The sequence below is a fragment of the Notolepis coatsorum genome (genome assembly GCF_963971535.1).
Source record: "Notolepis coatsorum genome assembly, chromosome: 5".
NCBI classification, from domain to species: domain Eukaryota; kingdom Metazoa; phylum Chordata; class Actinopteri; order Aulopiformes; family Paralepididae; genus Notolepis; species Notolepis coatsorum.
The window spans coordinates 28421771-28439842 of NC_140169.1; the positions used below are offsets into that span (position 1 = coordinate 28421771).

At 43.5% G+C, this 18072-nt stretch overlaps 2 protein-coding genes across 4 annotated transcripts in view; one reads left to right on the top strand and one right to left on the bottom strand.

The window, feature by feature from the left end:
- sestd1 (SEC14 and spectrin domains 1) overlaps positions 1 to 13195 on the bottom strand; it is a gene marked incomplete at its 3' end in the record, with an annotated part of 96172 nt that extends 82977 nt beyond the window's left edge. Inside the window, exon 1 of the mRNA XM_084314052.1 lies at positions 13114 to 13195. The remainder of the gene's footprint in view (positions 1 to 13113) is intronic.
- Positions 13196 to 13983: 788 nt separating this feature from the next.
- Positions 13984 to 18072, top strand: part of ttll4 (tubulin tyrosine ligase-like family, member 4) — a 132925-nt gene continuing 128836 nt past the window's right edge. Inside the window, exons 1-2 of one of the 3 annotated variants that reach the window (XM_084314544.1) lie at positions 13984 to 15781; positions 16223 to 16387. In XM_084314544.1, the coding sequence (XP_084170670.1) occupies positions 15022 to 15781; positions 16223 to 16387 (925 nt within the window). In that variant the 5' untranslated portion in view covers positions 13984 to 15021. Of the gene's footprint in view, positions 16388 to 18072 lie in introns of all 3 variants that reach the window. The other 2 variants (XM_084314545.1, XM_084314543.1) reach the window with 2 other exon arrangements.

Sequence of the window (18072 nt, forward strand, 5' to 3'; positions counted from 1 at the left end):
AATTGCAGTTTGCAATAGTACAGCTGTGTGTGTGTGTGTGTGTGTGTGTGTAGGGGCCTTGTGGCCTATTATTGTGAAATATGTATACATTTACCATTGTCTACCTGTGTAAAAGTTTGTAGTAGTACAGCTACTGTGTGTGTGTGTGTGCGTGTAGGGGGCGATATGGCCTATATTGGGAAATATGTATACATTTACCATGGGAAGGAGAAAGCACCTATACCTATACTCACCTGAATGTGTGTTTTAGTAAATAAAGCCTACAACAGATCTTGATTTTACTTTCTTATCATTTCTTTTTAGGATGTCTAATGTCTGAAAGGTGGGCCTTGCAGCTGGAGAGGAACTATTTTCTGCAGAACCACACAGCTGGAGAGGAACTGTTTTCTGCAGAACCACACAGCCAATAACGGGGAGAAGAAAAGGCCTAGACTCCTAATTTTTTTGTACATTTGTAAAACATTTTTCTTTTCAGATTGTATGGGCCACATTTTTTACATGTGCCCATCATAGTTCATGTTTCACGAAAAAACCTGTAAAATCAAATTCAGTTTGTGTTTTTATTCCCTTTGAACTGTTATTACACATTCTTACACATACATTTATGTTGAACAACTGAGGGATTGATGAAGATGAAGTAACAAAGGAGAAAAGGCCAAAAGCACTTACTCCTCTGACATTCTTTGACAATTTTACAGCCCAAAATACAAAAAAGATCCAGGCGGAATTCTATAATGGTAGGTAACAAGGGGTTGAAGATTATTGTCTGAACTGTCGGATGCAAACTGGCTGTGTGACTTTGCTATGTTGTGTGACATAACCAAGCATATCGCCCAATTTAATCAGAAGCTGCAGGGACGCAAACAAGTCCCATGTTGGGGATTAATGACAAAAGCAATAATGATTGATATATTAAAATTGTTTATTGAAATGCATTGAAATGTTTAAGATATTCCTCACCGCGGTCAGGTGGCGTAGCGGAGATTGCGTTCGTCACCAACGCCGGAGACGCTGGATTCGCCTGTTCGAATCCAGCTCCCGGCATGTCACCAGCTTGGCTGGCCGTTCACACTAATACAATTGGCAGTATTAGAGGGTGGGAAAGCTGGCGGGGTGGGTTCGGGTCGTTGTAAACAGCGACTCCTACAGTTCGGTCGGGCGCCTGCTCAGCGCGGATAGGATCTAAGGGGGGGTAGTGTGATCCTTCCACACGTTACATCCTCTCAGTGAGAGTCCGCGCTGCCAGGTGAAAAGAAGTGGTTGATTGGCTGGACGTGTGTCGGAGGAAGCACGTGATAGCCTCCACTCTCCCAGACCGACTGTGGGGGGTAAGTGCGCAGCGACCAGGAAGGGGATTGGAAATTGGCATAATGACTAAACATTTGGATTGGAGAAAATCGGAGGAAAAAAGGAGGGGGGAAAAGATCAATAAAAAAAAGATACATTTGATTGATTGGTTTTATCTATTTCGGTCATTTGAAATAAGAAACAGAACAACGAAACAGCTGATGGCATGAGCGAGAGATGCTCATTTACACTTGAGGGCAGGGGCGTTTTTAGGGTTAGAAAATATTGGGGGCTTCAGCCTTTTTCTTTTTTTTTACACAGAAATACGCAATTTTTGAGTAATTAGAGACAAATACTGAAGAACTATATTAGAGGTTCTCAAAGTGAGGTCCAGGTCCATGAGAGGGATCTGGGCAGTCCCGAAGTTAACAGGACCAAATCATCAGTTTCTTATTTATTTATTTAACCTTTATTTAGCCAGATAAAACATTGATCTGGTCCAAGAGGCCCCAACAGGAGTACAAATATACATATATACATACACACATATACACCAATAACAAAATAAAAACACAGTTAAGAATCATACACATAAGCAAATAAACAAACAAACATATGTACAGCCATGTACAAAATAAATAAACAGTTAATCTCTAGTCTTTACAGTTTCCTTCGATTGCATAAACACTCAAATCAAAAGTATTACACAATTATCAAAACCTTACACTCAAGGAGCAAAACATAGGCCCAGATTTGCACCCCTATAAGCACAATGTCAGCCTCACACTTTTTGCAAAACAATACACAGTGATTAGCAAAACACTAAACACACTTGCATTACACAGAATTTCAAATTACCACACATCAGATGCACAAACACACCATTGCTTAATTGTAGATACACCAATGAGGTTTAAGCACTATAAAAATGCAGCAGGTGACCTGTCTTCAACCAAAATGAAAGGAGAGTGAAGTACTACACAGAGAACGTGAACATATACAATACATTCACCAAACACTACACAAGACAACCAATGATGCAGACTGATGAAAATATAAATGTTCTCTCCATATACCCAAATCAGTCAACATGTCAAAATGGAGAATCACAACAAAAAATTATCTTGCCAGATCCAGCTAGGCAAAGAGATAATGTCTAGTATTTTCTGTACTCTATTAAATTTTTTTCTATTTTAGTTTTACTGTAATTTTAACCTGTACTGGATACAGTATTTTATGTATGTCTGATATTTGCTGAGCTTACAGTGTTATGCACACTGTAGTAGCATGAAAACTGGGACATGTTTGGTTGTGATTCTCCATGTTGAAATGCTGACTGATTTGGTTATATGGAGAGAACATTTATATTTTCATCAGTCTGCATCATTGATTTGGGTATATGGAGAGATTTTTCTTTTCATCAGTCTGCATCATTGATTTGGGTATATGGAGATACATTTATTGTATATTTATTGTATATTTGCACATTCTCTGTGTACTTCACTTACAGTACTCTCACTAATCACTGAGAAGTAGAATAGCTAAATGTGTTTTAGGTTAAGCACAGCAGTGTGTAACTGGTTCAAACAGAATTAAGTCATATGAAACGTGTGTTTCATATGGTAACAAAATGTAGTTTTTATAAATTAGTGTATAGTTTTGACAAGAGTGTTTAATTTAGCAAAGGATCTGAGGTGTTCTGATAATTGTGTGTGTGGTTGTGCTAATTGTGTGTAGTGTTTTGAAACACTGGGCCCTGTTTTCAAAATCGTGCTTAAGCATTCGGAAAAAAAACTGTATTGTGTGTTTCATTATATACATATGTCTCAGTCTTCTCATTAAAAAAAAGATTAGATTTTTGGGTCTTTTCCTGCCTTTGGTCCGCTTTGCATTCACATCTCAAATGAACCGCAGCAGGGTTCACTTGCACGTGAATGAGCTTTCACACCACCCCAAACCAACCGGACTATCCGAGGAAATGAACCAGGGTTCGATTAAAGCTTATTATAGTTTATCACAGTATCATGATCATGTCTTTGTCAGTGGACACTGGACATGGGTATGGATGGCTCCAGGTGCTGCTGCGTTAAAGTGCACATCTTCAATACCTATCTGTACTATTTAAAAGCACAGTGCAGGACACACTCAAAGGTTATCGCACCTCAGAGATGGCAGTGGACATGTATGACAGGACAAAGGCCATATCTAATGGCCTTGGGATTGAGGAACATACTACCAGCAGAAGGAGGAAGCAGAAAAGGATGGACGAGTATGTAGTTGAGTCATCTTGTGGCACAAGCTCAGACCTCAGCTCAGGAGATCAGCTGAGACAGACTGTTCTATCCAGTTCTCGACAGAATGCTGCAAGAGCTTGAGAGCAGGTTCTCATGAGTTGGAGAACAACTTATGAGAGGCATATACAGGATGCGGCACGTGCACAACAACAGATCGCTAACGCTGTGGCGTCCTTGACGAAGACGGACAGGAGCACTTGGATTGGTCCCCGGGGCGCGGCTCACGTTGACGCCCTATCTGCTCCCGGCTGCCCATGGGGGGAAGGACGATGGGATGGGTACCTGTTCCTGACAGGCAGCGAGCGAGCGAACTGGAGACGAAATCGCACGCGACACTGTCCTGATATGACGCGGCGCGTGTCCGAGTGTGTCTGTGTGTGTGTGTGTGCGTTACCTGGAAGCACAGGGGCAAAGCAGCCTGCGATTCTCGACCAATAAAAAGTGTTTAGGGGCGGGACTCGGCCGCGTAATTGCTCAACTATAGACACAGCAAGCGAATATTTGAGGGGTGAACGACATCGCTGCTCAGTTCACTGTCGCTCGCGGCAGGTCAGGATAGTCTGATTGAAACGAATACATTTTAATCACTTTTTCTCGCTCGCTCGCTCACGTCGCTCTATGTCAGGAAGGGGTGTGGCGCAGAGATTATCGCATCGACGACTGAGAAAAAGACAATGCATGTGTGTGTGTGTATCCCGTGTGTGTGTGCCGCTCCAATTGCATGTCCAGTTCGTTAAATGCCGATTAAAGACCCCCTAAAGAGGTCCTGCATTATTATTATTATTATTATTATTATTATTATTATTATTATTATTATTATTATTATTATTATTATTATTATTATTATTATTATTATTATTATTATTATTATTATGTTATCCAGCCTCAGACCAGTTTCTCTCAGTGGAATTGCTGCAACCCCTCGCCATACATTACAATATCCAACTACTGCCAGAGGAGATCACAGTTGCAAAGTGTTTCCTGGCCAGGACAGGCAGAGATGCAGTCCCTACTATCCAAAGTGTCTTTTCTCTCCTGGATGATAATAATAATAATAATAATAATAATAATAATAATAATAATAATAATAATAATAATAATAATAATAATAATAATGCATTTGATTTATAAGGCGCCTTTCAGGACACAAAAAAAAAAGTGTACAAATTGGTAAATGAAAGAATTATAGGATCAAATGAAAACCACTACTTACGAAAAATGGATGTTTAAAACTAAAAACCAACAAAAAATACCAAACACTAACAAACATTCAGCACAGACAATGGGGATGCTGCCATCTTAAAAAAAAACAGATTGCAGAATGGGTACAATACAGTACGGCTAAATACACACAATTGTTAAGGGGATGCAGACCAGAGAAAGACTTTCGTCTTGTTTACATCAGGGTCCCCCATTTTCAATCCATCATAACATATATGACATACACAGGGCCTCCGCTAGGGGCGTGCGAGCAGTGCGGTCGCACAGGGCCTCGCGAGAAGGGGGGCCTTGCGAGAAAGAAAAAAAACGTTTTATTTTTATATATATATTTTTTTATAAAAATAAAAATAAATAGAATGTTAACAATCACTTTCCATCACAGACCTAAAATCTAGTTTTGCTTACATGCTTATATATTTCACATTAGACACGTTTGTAGAATAGTGTTCCGGGCTCTGCGGCTCTGAAGATATACTATTGGTTTCATTCAATGACCCGTTTACTTTTGTGCAAAGCATTGTGGGAGGACTAACACTAGGGGGAGCTGGTTGGCGTCGGTCTGGTAGTCGGTAGAGAGATGTGAAGAAGGCCGATATTATCCACGAGGGGAGGGTGTACAGGTACGGGCAGGGCCGCCTGGGAGAAATGCGAGGCCCTGTGCGAGATTTAACGCGAGCCCCCCCCCCCCCCCCCCCAAAAGGTTAAAAAAAAATATATATTATATATATATATATATATATTTTTTTTTTTTTTTTTTTTTATACAGTCAACATATTCTTAAATAATAGCGCTGCCCGAGGCGGGGCATGATACAGTCAACATATAGCAAAAGAGAGAGCGAGAGAGAGCTCCCGTTCTACAGTCAATATACAGTGTACAGAGAGAGAGAGAGAGAGAGACACATTGGAAAGAAATTGAAATGCTATTTGGCCCTAAACAGAGAGTACACAGTGGCAGAATACCTGAGCACTGTGACTGAAGATCCTTGAGCACAGCCTAGCCATCGAGAAAGGCCGCCATAGGCAGACTGTGTGTGTTAGAAAGAGAGAGAGAACATGTGTGTTTGTCATGTGTGTGTGTGTTAGAGAGAGACTAGAGCATGTATGAGAGATTCAAAAGGACAAAGATCAACACTTAAATCCAAGAGAGAGAGAGAGAGAGAGAGAGAGAGAGAGAGAGAGAGATTGGAAAGAAATTGAAATGCTATTTGGCCCTAAACAGAGAGTACACAGTGGCAGAATACCTGAGCACTGTGACTGAAGATCCTTGAGCACAGCCTAGCCATCGAGAAAGGCCGCCATAGGCAGACTGTGTGTGTTAGAAAGAGAGAGAGAGAGAGAGAACATGTGTGTTTGTCATGTGTGTGTGTGTGTTAGAGAGAGACTAGAGCATGTATGGGAGATCCAAAAGGACAAAGATCAACACTTAAATCCAACAAGAAGAGGGTCTATACCAGAGAAACCAAAGCAGCAAGGAGCCAATGGCCGACATCAGCTAAATAGGCTAGCCAGGTACTGTGACACCAGGCCACACACAGCTTTGGCCAACGGCCCAACGCTACCCAAGCTACACAAACGACCAAGACATTCACACACAGCACATGTCGTATCTCCAAATGTTGTGAAGTAGCATATGTTTTGCCTGGAAAAAAACATCGTTATTAACAAAACATTCGGGAGGGGAAGGAAGGAAGAGTGGGGTAATGTCATGACATTTTCATTAATCTTACCTGCACCAAGGAACGCAGGGCGAAAGGCCGCAACACAGGTCTCCACGTTGACGAAAGGCCTCTCGCTGGCGGGACAAAAATAAGCCAGAACCCCCTGCTATTCTCACGGATAATGTCAATGGTCGTAGCACAAGCTAACAGCCAACTCTAGCCTAGGCTAACTGATAGCATCAAAGTAACGTGCGCAGCTGGCAGCTAACGTCGTAGCTACGACGTTAGCTGCCGGCTGCGCACGTTACTTTGATGCTATCAGTTAGCCAGTTAGCTCAACCCGGCTATCGCTAACCATTAGCTAACGCACTACCACTGAAACTACAACATGAGAAAAGCAATACAGGCGCTGACACCAGGCCACACACCGTTAGCTACTAACTCCATACTACAACAGGCTACAGCTAGTCGACCAGTTTGGCTCCAGAGAGAGAGAAAGAGAGATAGGTCCACGGCGGGAATATAATCATAGGTTGACTCACCATAACGCAGTATCAATGCGGCGCCAATGGTAAAGTTGGAAGGAGACTTTCTTGGCCCATGGTGTAATTTCCATGCTGCTTTTGAAAAGACATCCTCCGCGCTGAATTAGATCATCCCTCTACCTCGTGTCGTGTGTCTTCTTCTTCTTCTTCTTCTATTACGGCGGACGGGATAAGAGACCGGAAACACTATCCTAAAATCTGTAGAGCAGCAAAGCCGCAGAAACCGGAAAACTGCAGTCTGCAGAGCCGCAGAGGCAGGAACAAGTCAGACACATTCTACAAACGTGTCTAATGTGAAATATATAAGCATATAAGCAAAACTAGATTTTAGGTCTGTGATGAAAAAGGGCCTCGCGGGAAGGGGGGCCTCGCAAAAAAAAAAAAAAAAAAAAAATTATTTTCTTTTGCGATGCCCCCCTTCCCGCGAGGCCCTGTGCGACCGCACTGCTCGCACACCCCCTGAGGCGGCCCTGGGTACGGGGTCTATTCGGCGCTATCCACGGGAGCGAGTGGATGTCTTGGCCAAGAGCATCCTACTTTTGAAAACCAAATGTGCAGCATCGGAGCAGAAGAAATAACGCTGCGTGCCGTAAGCTTATCAATACCAAGTATAGTGATTAGGTTATGCCAAGATGAAGAGGACGTTCGGCAGATGGACTGAAGATGAAAGTTGTTGCGTGTTAGAACATTCAGTCAGGCTAGCCATGTCGGCTAGTAGCTTAGCTAAAGGCAGGGACAGCTAACTAGCATTAGCTAACCTAGCTAGCTAGCATTAGCTAACGTTATCGAGTGCTAACGTGTGGCAGATAAACTAGGAACAGACTCCCAAGTTCATCCCAACAGGGGGGACAATATCATGGGACTGGTGAACTTTGTCATCTCCACGGTCGTCTCCTTCCTCTTGGACCTGATTCTGCGTTAGGGTGAGTTTTTAATGCAATCTATTTTGTTCCCGCTGTGGATCTCTCTCTCTCTCTTGCTCTCTCTCTTGCTCTCTCTCTCTCTCTCTCGCTCTCTCTCTCTCGCTCTCCCTCTCTCTCTCGCTCTCTCTCTCTCTCTCTCACTCGGTGTGTTGCATCGTGCAGTTTGTGACGTGTGTACTAAGCTTATAGAGTTCGATTCAAATAAGGCAAAACTGCAAATCTGCATGTCGTGCTTGAAAAATTAACCTGGCTTTAAGCTTGTTTATCAGGTTCCAGGGGTGTTTTATGCATTTTCCCTGTTACTGCCAGGTGTACGACTGTACAGGTGCATTGCCACTAAGCGTCGGGCAGCGCTATTATTTAAGAATACGTTGACTGTATGCCCAGCCTCGGGCAGCGCTATTATTTAAGAATACGTTGACTGTATGCAAAGAAAAATGTTTTAAAGAAAAAAAAAGAAAAAATGTGTATATACTAAATTTTTTATTTGAATGTTTTTACCTTTAGGGGGGCCTCGCGTTTAAATCTCACACAGGGCCTCGCATTTCTCCCTGACGGCACTGGACATACATTACATACAGATAGACAGTACTGTTACATCCAGACATTTATGACATACCAGATCTACAAATATACAGTACTGTTTAAGAGTACAACGCCTGTCATATAGACCCTGGCGTTGGAAACTCTGATTAATAGACAGAGTTTCTAAAAAGAGAGTATATACATTATATACATTTGAGAATACATACATTTGAGGGGGAAGAAACTGTACATTGGAGGAGGTTGGGTAGGTGGGGTGGGAAACTGTACATTGGAGGGGGTTGGGTTTGGACATTTACAGGGGCCAGTTTCGAATTGCAGCCTCCCTTATAGGTGCTCTTTGCAAGAGCGGTTTTGAAGGTGGGTAGTGATTCACATTCCTTTACAGCTGTGGGTAAGGCGTTCCACATTGATGTGGCATAATTGCGAAACGTGTTTAGTCCCTTGTTTGAGCTGAATCTGGATTCAACATGATTTGTGGAGCTCCCTCTGGTGTTGTGGTCGTGGTATTCACTGACTTTGGGGAAGTATTTTGACATGTACATGGGTACCTTAGTGGTGTAGTGTATCTTGTAGACCAGGCCCATTGCAAGTTGCTGTACTCTGTCCTCTATCTCTAAGCCATCCTAGGTTGTCAAAGTGGGCAGGGGTGAGGTGGGTTTTAGGAGTGAGGTTAAGCAGTAGTCTTACCAGTTTGTTTTGTGATGTTTGTAACCTTGTTTTTAGTGCCTTTCAGATTCAGATTCAGATTCAGAGTATTTATTTGCCACATAGAATCATACAATCAGAGTTTCTTCATTACACAATCATAATTATCATTCCATGGACAAAAGGAGCAGGAAGAAGAATAAATCTTATAATTACCTGCCCCTTATTCCTAAACTAAACAAGTATTTACTTAATGGTCGGCGTACAACCTAATTTACACAAATAATAATTTATACCATTATACAAGAAACACACAATCCACAGTTAAACAAGAAAACATTTAATAATAATAATAAAGAATAAAGAAAGTGAAAAAAAAAAAAAAATCTCACTATTCAGATCACATTTGATTTTCATACTGACTAAATATTTTTTTTTATAATTTTTTTTGAATTGATAAACACTATTACATCCCTTAAGCTCGCTATGGAGAGAATTCCACATCTTTACACCAATAACTGAAGGACACATCTGTTTAAGTGTGGTACGTGCAAACTGATGTTTAAAATTGTATTTTCTCCTACTAAACTCACTTTCTAAATGAAAAAGATTTTGTAGTTTTTCTGGCAGTGTATTATTTCTTGCCCTAAACATAATTAACATTGTTTGAAACTTTTTTTTTTATCCACTTTTTCTCCCATTTTTCTATATTTTCTCCCATCCCAATTTCGTATCATCCAATTCAACCCTCCCCTGTCACGAACGCTGTTTCTTGCCTCCCACAAGCCGGCTGCAATGTGGACTAAGTCATACATAGCACAAGTCCCCTCCGGTACTTGAGGTAACAGCAGTCGCATCTTTTCACCTTATTATTCTAGATTTAATAAATAATGTATTTGTGTGTTCTCGATAACTCACTTTGTGTGATTCTTACAGCCCTCTTCTGTAGTATAATGGTTTTATATTGGTCCCATAAGTATTCCCCCATACTTCAACACAATAACTGATATAAGGTGAGATGATGAGTGAACAGTAGATCGTTCTCATTGCCTCATACTCTAACACATCCTTTACTTTATTCATAACAAAAATACTCTTGGACATCTTTTTTTTTAACGTGTGCTATGTGCGATTTCCATGTTAATTTATCATCCATAATTACACCAAGAAAACGAAATTCATTAACTCTCTCTATATCAACTCCATCTATGGTCAGTACTATATTTTCATCTAGTTTTCGATTGCCAAAAATCATAAATTTCGTTTTTTTCAGATTCAGTGATAGCTTATTTACATCAAACCATTTCTAGGTCCTTTGAGGTGCTTTGGTAGCTGCGAGTGCAGGCATAGTCGTAGTACCCTTGAATGAGTTCTCGTGGCCAGAGTCTTATAATAATGCAGGACCTGTTCAGAGGTGACAGGGTATTCTTGTTTACCAGAGTGGAGATTCGGTACAATAATCTTGTTCGTTGGTTGACTTTTTTTTTTTTATTACATTGGTTGCCATTTTGTCACAGGAAAGATTTGCCTCTAGGATGGAACCTATGTATGTAATTTCATCTTTCCTTGTGACAATATTGTCACCCACTGTAACAGAGAAGCCGTTGGTCTTGCTGAGTTTGTTATTTGATCCGTAGAGAATGGACTCTGTTTTGCCCAGGTGTAATGATAGTTTGTTATCAGCGAGCCCAGGTGTAATGATAGTTTGTTATCAGCGAGCCAGGTGCAGATTCTGCGTACTGGGTTCAGAGTACTGGCTGGTTCCTAGGAGTGGATGTACTGTACTACTGGGTGGTTGATACTGTAGGCATGGTTGTACTGACTGTCCTGTCTGGTTGCTAGGATTGATTGATTGATTGAAAACTTTATTAACAGATTGCAGAATGGGTACAGTACAGTACAGCTCAATACATACAATTGTTAAGGGGATGCAGACCAGAGAAAGACTTTCGTCTTGTTTACATCAGGGTCCCCCATTTTCAATTAATTTCATTATAGGAGATGTTGTACTGTCCTGGCTGGTTGCGATGTTGTACTGTCCTGGCTGGTTGCTAGGAGTGGTTGTACTGACTGTCCTGGCTGGTTGCTAGGGAACAGGTCGAAAAGTACCTAGCGGAAAAAAATCTAATCTACGAATTCCAATCTGGCTTCAGAACATCCCACTCCACTGACACATGCCTTCGCTATTTGAATGACCACATCAAACAAGAGGTGGACGCAGGCAAATACTGCGGCATGGTCATGCTGGACCTACAAAAGGCCTTTGACACGGTCAATCACTCCATTCTGATTGACAAGCTAAAAGCAATTGGTTTTGATAGTCTATCAGTGAGCTGGATGCAATCCTACCTTGAGGGGAGGGAACAGATGGTGGAGGTAAACGGTACCCTATCCCCCCCCCTCACAGTGAGCTGTGGTGTTCCACAAGGAAGCATACTAGGACCGCTACTGTTCCTAATTTATGCAAATGACATGTCGTCAGCTTGTGACTGCAACTTGTTCCTGTTTGCGGACGACTCAGCCCTGCTGGTCTCTGACAAGAACAAGTTACAGGTTGAAAAAACCCTCAGCTCGGAACTAGGCAGAATCTGCATATGGCTCGCTGATAACAAACTATCATTACACATGGGCAAAACAGAGTCCATTCTCTTCGGTTCAAATAACAAACTCAGCAAGACCGACGGCTTCTCAGTTACAGTGGGTGACAATATAGTCACAAGGAAAGATGAAATTACCTACCTGGGTTCCATCCTAGAGGCTAATCTCTCCTGTGACAAAATGGCATCCAATGTAATAAAAAAAGTCAACCAACGAACTCGATTCTTGTACCGGATCTCCTCTCTGGTAAACAAGAATACCCTGAAGACTCTGGCAGGAGCACTCATTCAGGGGTACTACGACTATGCTTGCACCTCATGGTACCAAAGCACCTCAAAGGCGCTAAAAACAAAATTACAAACATCTCAAAACAAACTGGTCAGACTACTGCTTGACCTTACTCCTAGAACCCACCTCACCCCTGCCCACTTTGACAACCTAGGATGGCTTAGAGTAGACGACAGAGTACAGCAACTAGCAATGGGCCTGGTCTACAAGATACACTACACGACCAAGGTACCCATGTACATGTCAAAATACTTCCCAAAGGTCAGTGAATACCACGATCACAACACCAGAGGGAGCTCCACAAATCATGTTAAACCCAGATTCGGCTCAAATAAGGGACTAAACACGTTTCGCAATTATGCCACATCAATGTGGAACGCCCTACCCAAAGCTGTAAAGGAATGTGGATCACTACCCACTTTCAAAACCTCTCTCAAGGGACACCTACGGGAGACTGCAATTCAACACTGGCCCCTGTAAATATCCTAACCCAACCCCCTCCAATGTACAGTCATTTACCTAGTATGGTTGTCAATAGTCCAATGTACAATTTTGTTTGTTTGTACAGTGTCTCCTCCCCCCCCCCTCAACGTACAGTTTTACTTGTTTATACAGTGTGCCCCCCCCCCCTCCAATGTAAATTACCCAGTATGGTTGTCAATATCCCAATGTACCCAACCCCCCCCCACCCAACCTCCTCCAATGTACAGTTTCTACGTCAAATGTATATACTCCCTTTTCTTGACTCCTTCTGTATCACAAACAGTACTGTATTTGCAAATCTGGTGTGTCATAAATGTATAGATGTAGCAGTACTGACTATCTGTATGTCATGAATGTCATAAATGTCCTGATGAATTGAAAATGGGGGACCCTGATGTAAACAAGACGAAAGTCTTTCTCTGGTCTGCATCCCCTTAACAATTGTGTGTATTGAGCTGTACTGTATTGTACCCATTCTGCAATCTGTTAATAAAGTTTTCAATCAATCAATCAATCAATCAGCAGACAGACCACTCCTACACTAACTTTAGTTGCTTTGTGTGTGTTGGTTTTCTAGCAACCTAAATAAACCACGCTTCGGTGGAAATTACAGGGAAACTCACCCATATATTACTCGGACTCAGCAGGTAAATACTAATCTTTACATTGATCAATTTTAACATCTGGGCTAGTCGACGAGCCGGCGTTAGCTTCCTATAATAAGCATAGCTTTCAGCGCTGTGTTTGTAGGCTAGCCGGAGCCGGTGTGATGTTAAGTGAATGCTATTGATGCTAAGCTAACATCGGATAGCTAGTCTGGCTAAACGTTAACAAGTCTGTTAGCTAGGCAGGCTCGGTCTATGTCCTGGAGAGACATGGCTTTAACATACCGTTTACAACTCCGGCTACTATGTGTGTGTATTTTCAATAATCGTGTTTAGCTGACTGAGGTAGATTCATCTAATTTAAATGATGTGTCAAGTCACGGTGATCGTTATCGATGTGCAACACGAGTGGAGTTGTAAACACGTTGAGTTGCTTGTTACAGTACCAGGACATAGTCTGACGGCTGTCACGTTGCCAGTGGCTACAGCACATGGCTGGTGGTGTCACAGCATGCGTATCATTGCAACATGCACCACCGGTAGCCATGGAGCAACACATGGCTGAATTGGATTGTAACCGTGATGTAAATCATCTTCTAGTTCATGTTGAGTCTCAAGTTTGTTGTATCCCACGGGGATTGTCATAGTCTCATAGACCTTAACAACAACAACAACAACAACAACAACTGTTAAACAGCTCTGTACTCTCATGCTAACTGTCTCTCTGGTGGTTGTGGTTGTTTTCTCTTTCCAGTGGTGAAAAGCAGGACCCCTGTGTAATACTGTATGCATCAAGCAGCACCCCCATGCCAGGACTGTGTGTGATGGTAATTAATGGCCTCCTATGGAGCAACTAAGAACAACTTGAGCACGAGTACTCCTGTCTCCTCTCCGCTCCTGGTGCGAGCCAAGTCGGCTGTGTTTCACAAGACTTTTAGCAGGCACTCTGGATCTATTGACAGGAAGAAACTGCAGCGACCCCAGTCAGCCACTTCTCTTCATACATGCTTTCAGACGTCTCTCCAGCCTGTTAATCACATTCAACTTCAACTTAAACCCCAGCTACAGTCCCAGCTCCAGTCCCAGCTCAAGCCATCTCACCCAGACCTCCACAACCATCAGCTCTCTCCTAAGAGTCAGTCCCAGCTGTCCTCTCGTTCTCCCGCTTGCTCCCAGCCTCTCTCCCAGCACCAGTCCTCTGTTGTAGTTTTCCAAGACCCGGCTCTCCATTTCCACACCTTCCCCCAGTCCTCCCGACACCAGCCATCTCTCCACGACCCCTGTCCCCAGCCTCAGCTCAGTTCCAAGCTTCACTCCCAGTCGTCTCTCCAGCCTCAACTCAGTTCCAAGTTTTGCTCCCAATTGTCTCTCTATCCCTCTTCATCAGCCACACCTCCTTGGCTGGACACCCCTCCTTCCCTGCCTGATGTGAGCGTGTGTCTGACTGAGGACAACCATCAGCAGCGTGCCTCAGGGAACAACCCTCCATCACATGCCTGTCTATCGGTGCCTCCTGTACAGGCTTCTCACGCAGCCATTACCCCCGCAGTTCAGCTAGCTCACCGACCCTGGAGTACACCTGCCAGGCCTAACCACTGTACTGCTAGCCATCGCTTAGGCAGTGGTGGTGCTGTTGGTTGTTCTAGTAGTAATGGTCGTTGTCAGTCAGGCCTCAGTCAGAAATCTAATTTTAACTGTAACTCTGCGCTGTCAGAGGTGACAACTCAGAAGGACGCCTGGCTGAGGGTGTGTCTGTCAGTGGGAGGCTGCCTTTTAGGGAAAAGAACATTCCCAGCTCAGCCCAGTGCTGCCAGTCCTACTGTTGTCACTAGTGCCTCGACTGTTATCTCTTACCCCACCTGCCCTTCTCCACCCAAAACCCCATCGCCCAGTCTCCGGGGAACCGCACCAGCTGCCGAGAATGCCATGCCCACCAACCAGTCCTCACCATGGGGTAGCAGGACGCTGCATGCCGGACCTAAAGTGGCGACTTCCACTGCTACACTCACCAAGCCCACGGCAGCTACTAAAGTGCCTTCTGACCAACAGGGAGTGAGTCTTCAGGACCTCGCCAAGACCAAGGACTCAGCGAAAGCCTTCTGTAACTCTAGCAGACAGACACAGAAAATGACAGCCAGTCCATCTGCGGTTAAAGTAAGGACCAACAGGGATTGGAATTACAATGATGCTGCTGTGGATCAATTATCTGTACCTACGAAGCAACAGGACAGGTTTCTAACCCAACAGCAACATAACGGGATCCAAACCCAGGGTGTGGAGCCGTGTGGCCAGAGGCTGGTGGAGAGGAGCAGGCAGTTCACTGTCCCCAACCCGCCTCCTCCCACCCCGGTGGAGAGACAGGACCGGGTACAGGAGGTCCACCTCACCAAGAAACTGACCTCTGACCTCTCATTTCACCTAAACAACGATACCAGGACTAATGGAATTGTGAGTGGTTTCATCCGAGCCTCTGTCTGGAGATCTGAACAGTCAGCTTGTGGTTCAGGTTCAGTGAGCAGGGGACACATAGCCACGATGACAGTTTGCAGCGGCGTATCTGTCAGCCATAGTAGCAGAGGAGACCCTGGAGCCAGACCCCCGTCCTCCTCTCCTGTAGCACCTTCCCTCTGCGTTACTCCCTCTCATCACCAGGGGGCCTCACTAGCAGAGGAGGCTATAGAGACCTGTGAGTCCTCCAGCCATGACAACACAACAGGAAACATTCAATCAAACACGACAGAAATTGGTATAAGAACAGCAACAGCAGAAAACAGTCAAACAGCGGCAACAACAGGTCACACAACAGCAAAAGAAAATGGCCAATCAGCTGTTTTCGAAAGTCAGACAGGAACCAATAATCAATCAGCCACAGCAACAACAGTCAGTCAGTCACTAACAAAAAGTAATCAGTCAGCAGGCAGCCAATCAACGACTACAAACAGTCAACTAACAAGAAACAGCTTGTCAACAATGGCACGCAGCAAGTCACCTACAACAGCAGCAACAGTCAGTCAGTCAGCAAACACAAATAGCCACTCAACAACAACATCAGCAATAATCAGTTGCTCAACCAGAGGAAGCAGTCACTCAGCAACCAGTGCCTCTGTGGTTGTGTGCCCCCATCCAGGGGCAGTGCCAGTTGTGCCCAGTGCTATGTGCCCTGATCCAGGGGCAGTGCCAGCTTTGCCCAGTGCTATGTGCCCCCATCCAGGGGTAGTGCCAGCTGTGCCCAGTGCCAGTGTTGGTGCCACTCAGAAGAGACCAGGAAAGACGAAGAGGAATACATGCCAAGGTATTTAACACTTTGATCGCCATGGGTTAAATTCATAATTTACCATCCCTTGCCAGCTCTATTTGTCTATGGAGAAGTTCCCCTTCTTTGCAGGTCTATAACTTTTTAAATTCTATTGCTACATTGCCATTATTATGGCCCATTCAATGTCCTATATGTATTGTTCAGGGTGTAGCAACGTTAAACTTTTTCATTCACATATTCATACTAAAATATGGTCTAAAGTATAAGTATGTTTTTATCGTTTTCTGCAGCTTTCTTCAGACCGTGATTTATAGCCCTAAATTAGGGATGCTCGATATTGGCTTTTTTACCGATTCCGATATTGTCCAACTCTTAATTTCCGATACCGATATCAACCGATATCAACCGATACCGATATATGCAGGGTTTCCCCCCCCCCAAAAACTGAATAATTTCAGGTAACTAATAATTTCACTGGATATATATATAACAAATATTGTTATTGTTTTTTTCTTTTTTTAAACCGATACCGATATTTTCCGATATCACATTTTACTGCCGATATCGGCCGATAATATCGGTCGGCCGATAATATCGGACATCCCTACCCTAAATGCATTATATTGATGATGAAATACAGTTTGGTAGCGATCGGCGCGAGATGAAAAATTTCAACTGGACGTACTTCTAGAATGATCTACGTATGATCTGATGATGACCGGATGGGCGGGGGATCGTTTATAATTCCGTGGGCAGCGTTAGATGATTTATCCAGAGTGTGTCATATGTTCATCATAGCAGTTTATATTGAACACGTTAGAATATAACGCTGAATCTTACCGTATGTTCCTCGCGCCGTTGGACGATCAGCGTGGAGTAGGGGTGGACGGTATGGTCTAAAATTTATATCACGGTATAATTTGAAGCATAGACGGTAACGGTATCACGGTATCATCGTTTTTGATAAATTTTTTATTTTATTTTATATAATTTTATTTTTTTATAAAATATATATATTATATAATTAGACTTGTACTTGTATTATCTGCGAGACATCGCCACCACGCAACAAGCTCCACTGTCTGTGTGTACTCTAGTAGCCTCCAGCTACGGCCAGGATTCTCCGGAGCTGCACCTGGACCTATACTCGAGTAGCCTCGAGCAGAGCTACGGCCAGGATTCTCCGGCGCTGCACCTGGACCCTATTGTATTGGTATAACGTTAGCAAGCCCTCAGCTCGAATACGCATCGAATCAGTGTTATAAGACATTGATATCTGGAGCTATCTGTAGCTACTGCTAGCCGGATATATAACGTTAATACAACGCCTCAGTGAATTATTTAGTTCAATGGGACATTTTGTTTTGAACGGTGAACTAACTTGCGTTAACGTGAGCTAACAGCTAACGGAGCTATCATACACGTCTCTCTACTAGACTTGATGGAGCGTTTGTTGATGTCAGGAGCTATCGGTAGCTGGCCGGCTAGATACCGTTCGGTTAGACAATGCCTCATCATGTATTAAACTAAAAGTGAATAGTTGACTGGGTCATTTTGTAACGGTAGCTAAGCTAACGTTAGCTCAGGGAGACGCCGCCGTCCTCCCGACAGCTCCCGTGTCCCGTCCCACTAGACTACTAGACCCGTGTTTACATGCGTGCGGTAGGGGCTGGCACGCCCACTGCGCGAAGCCTCCTAAATAACTTTTTCCAGTTCGCACA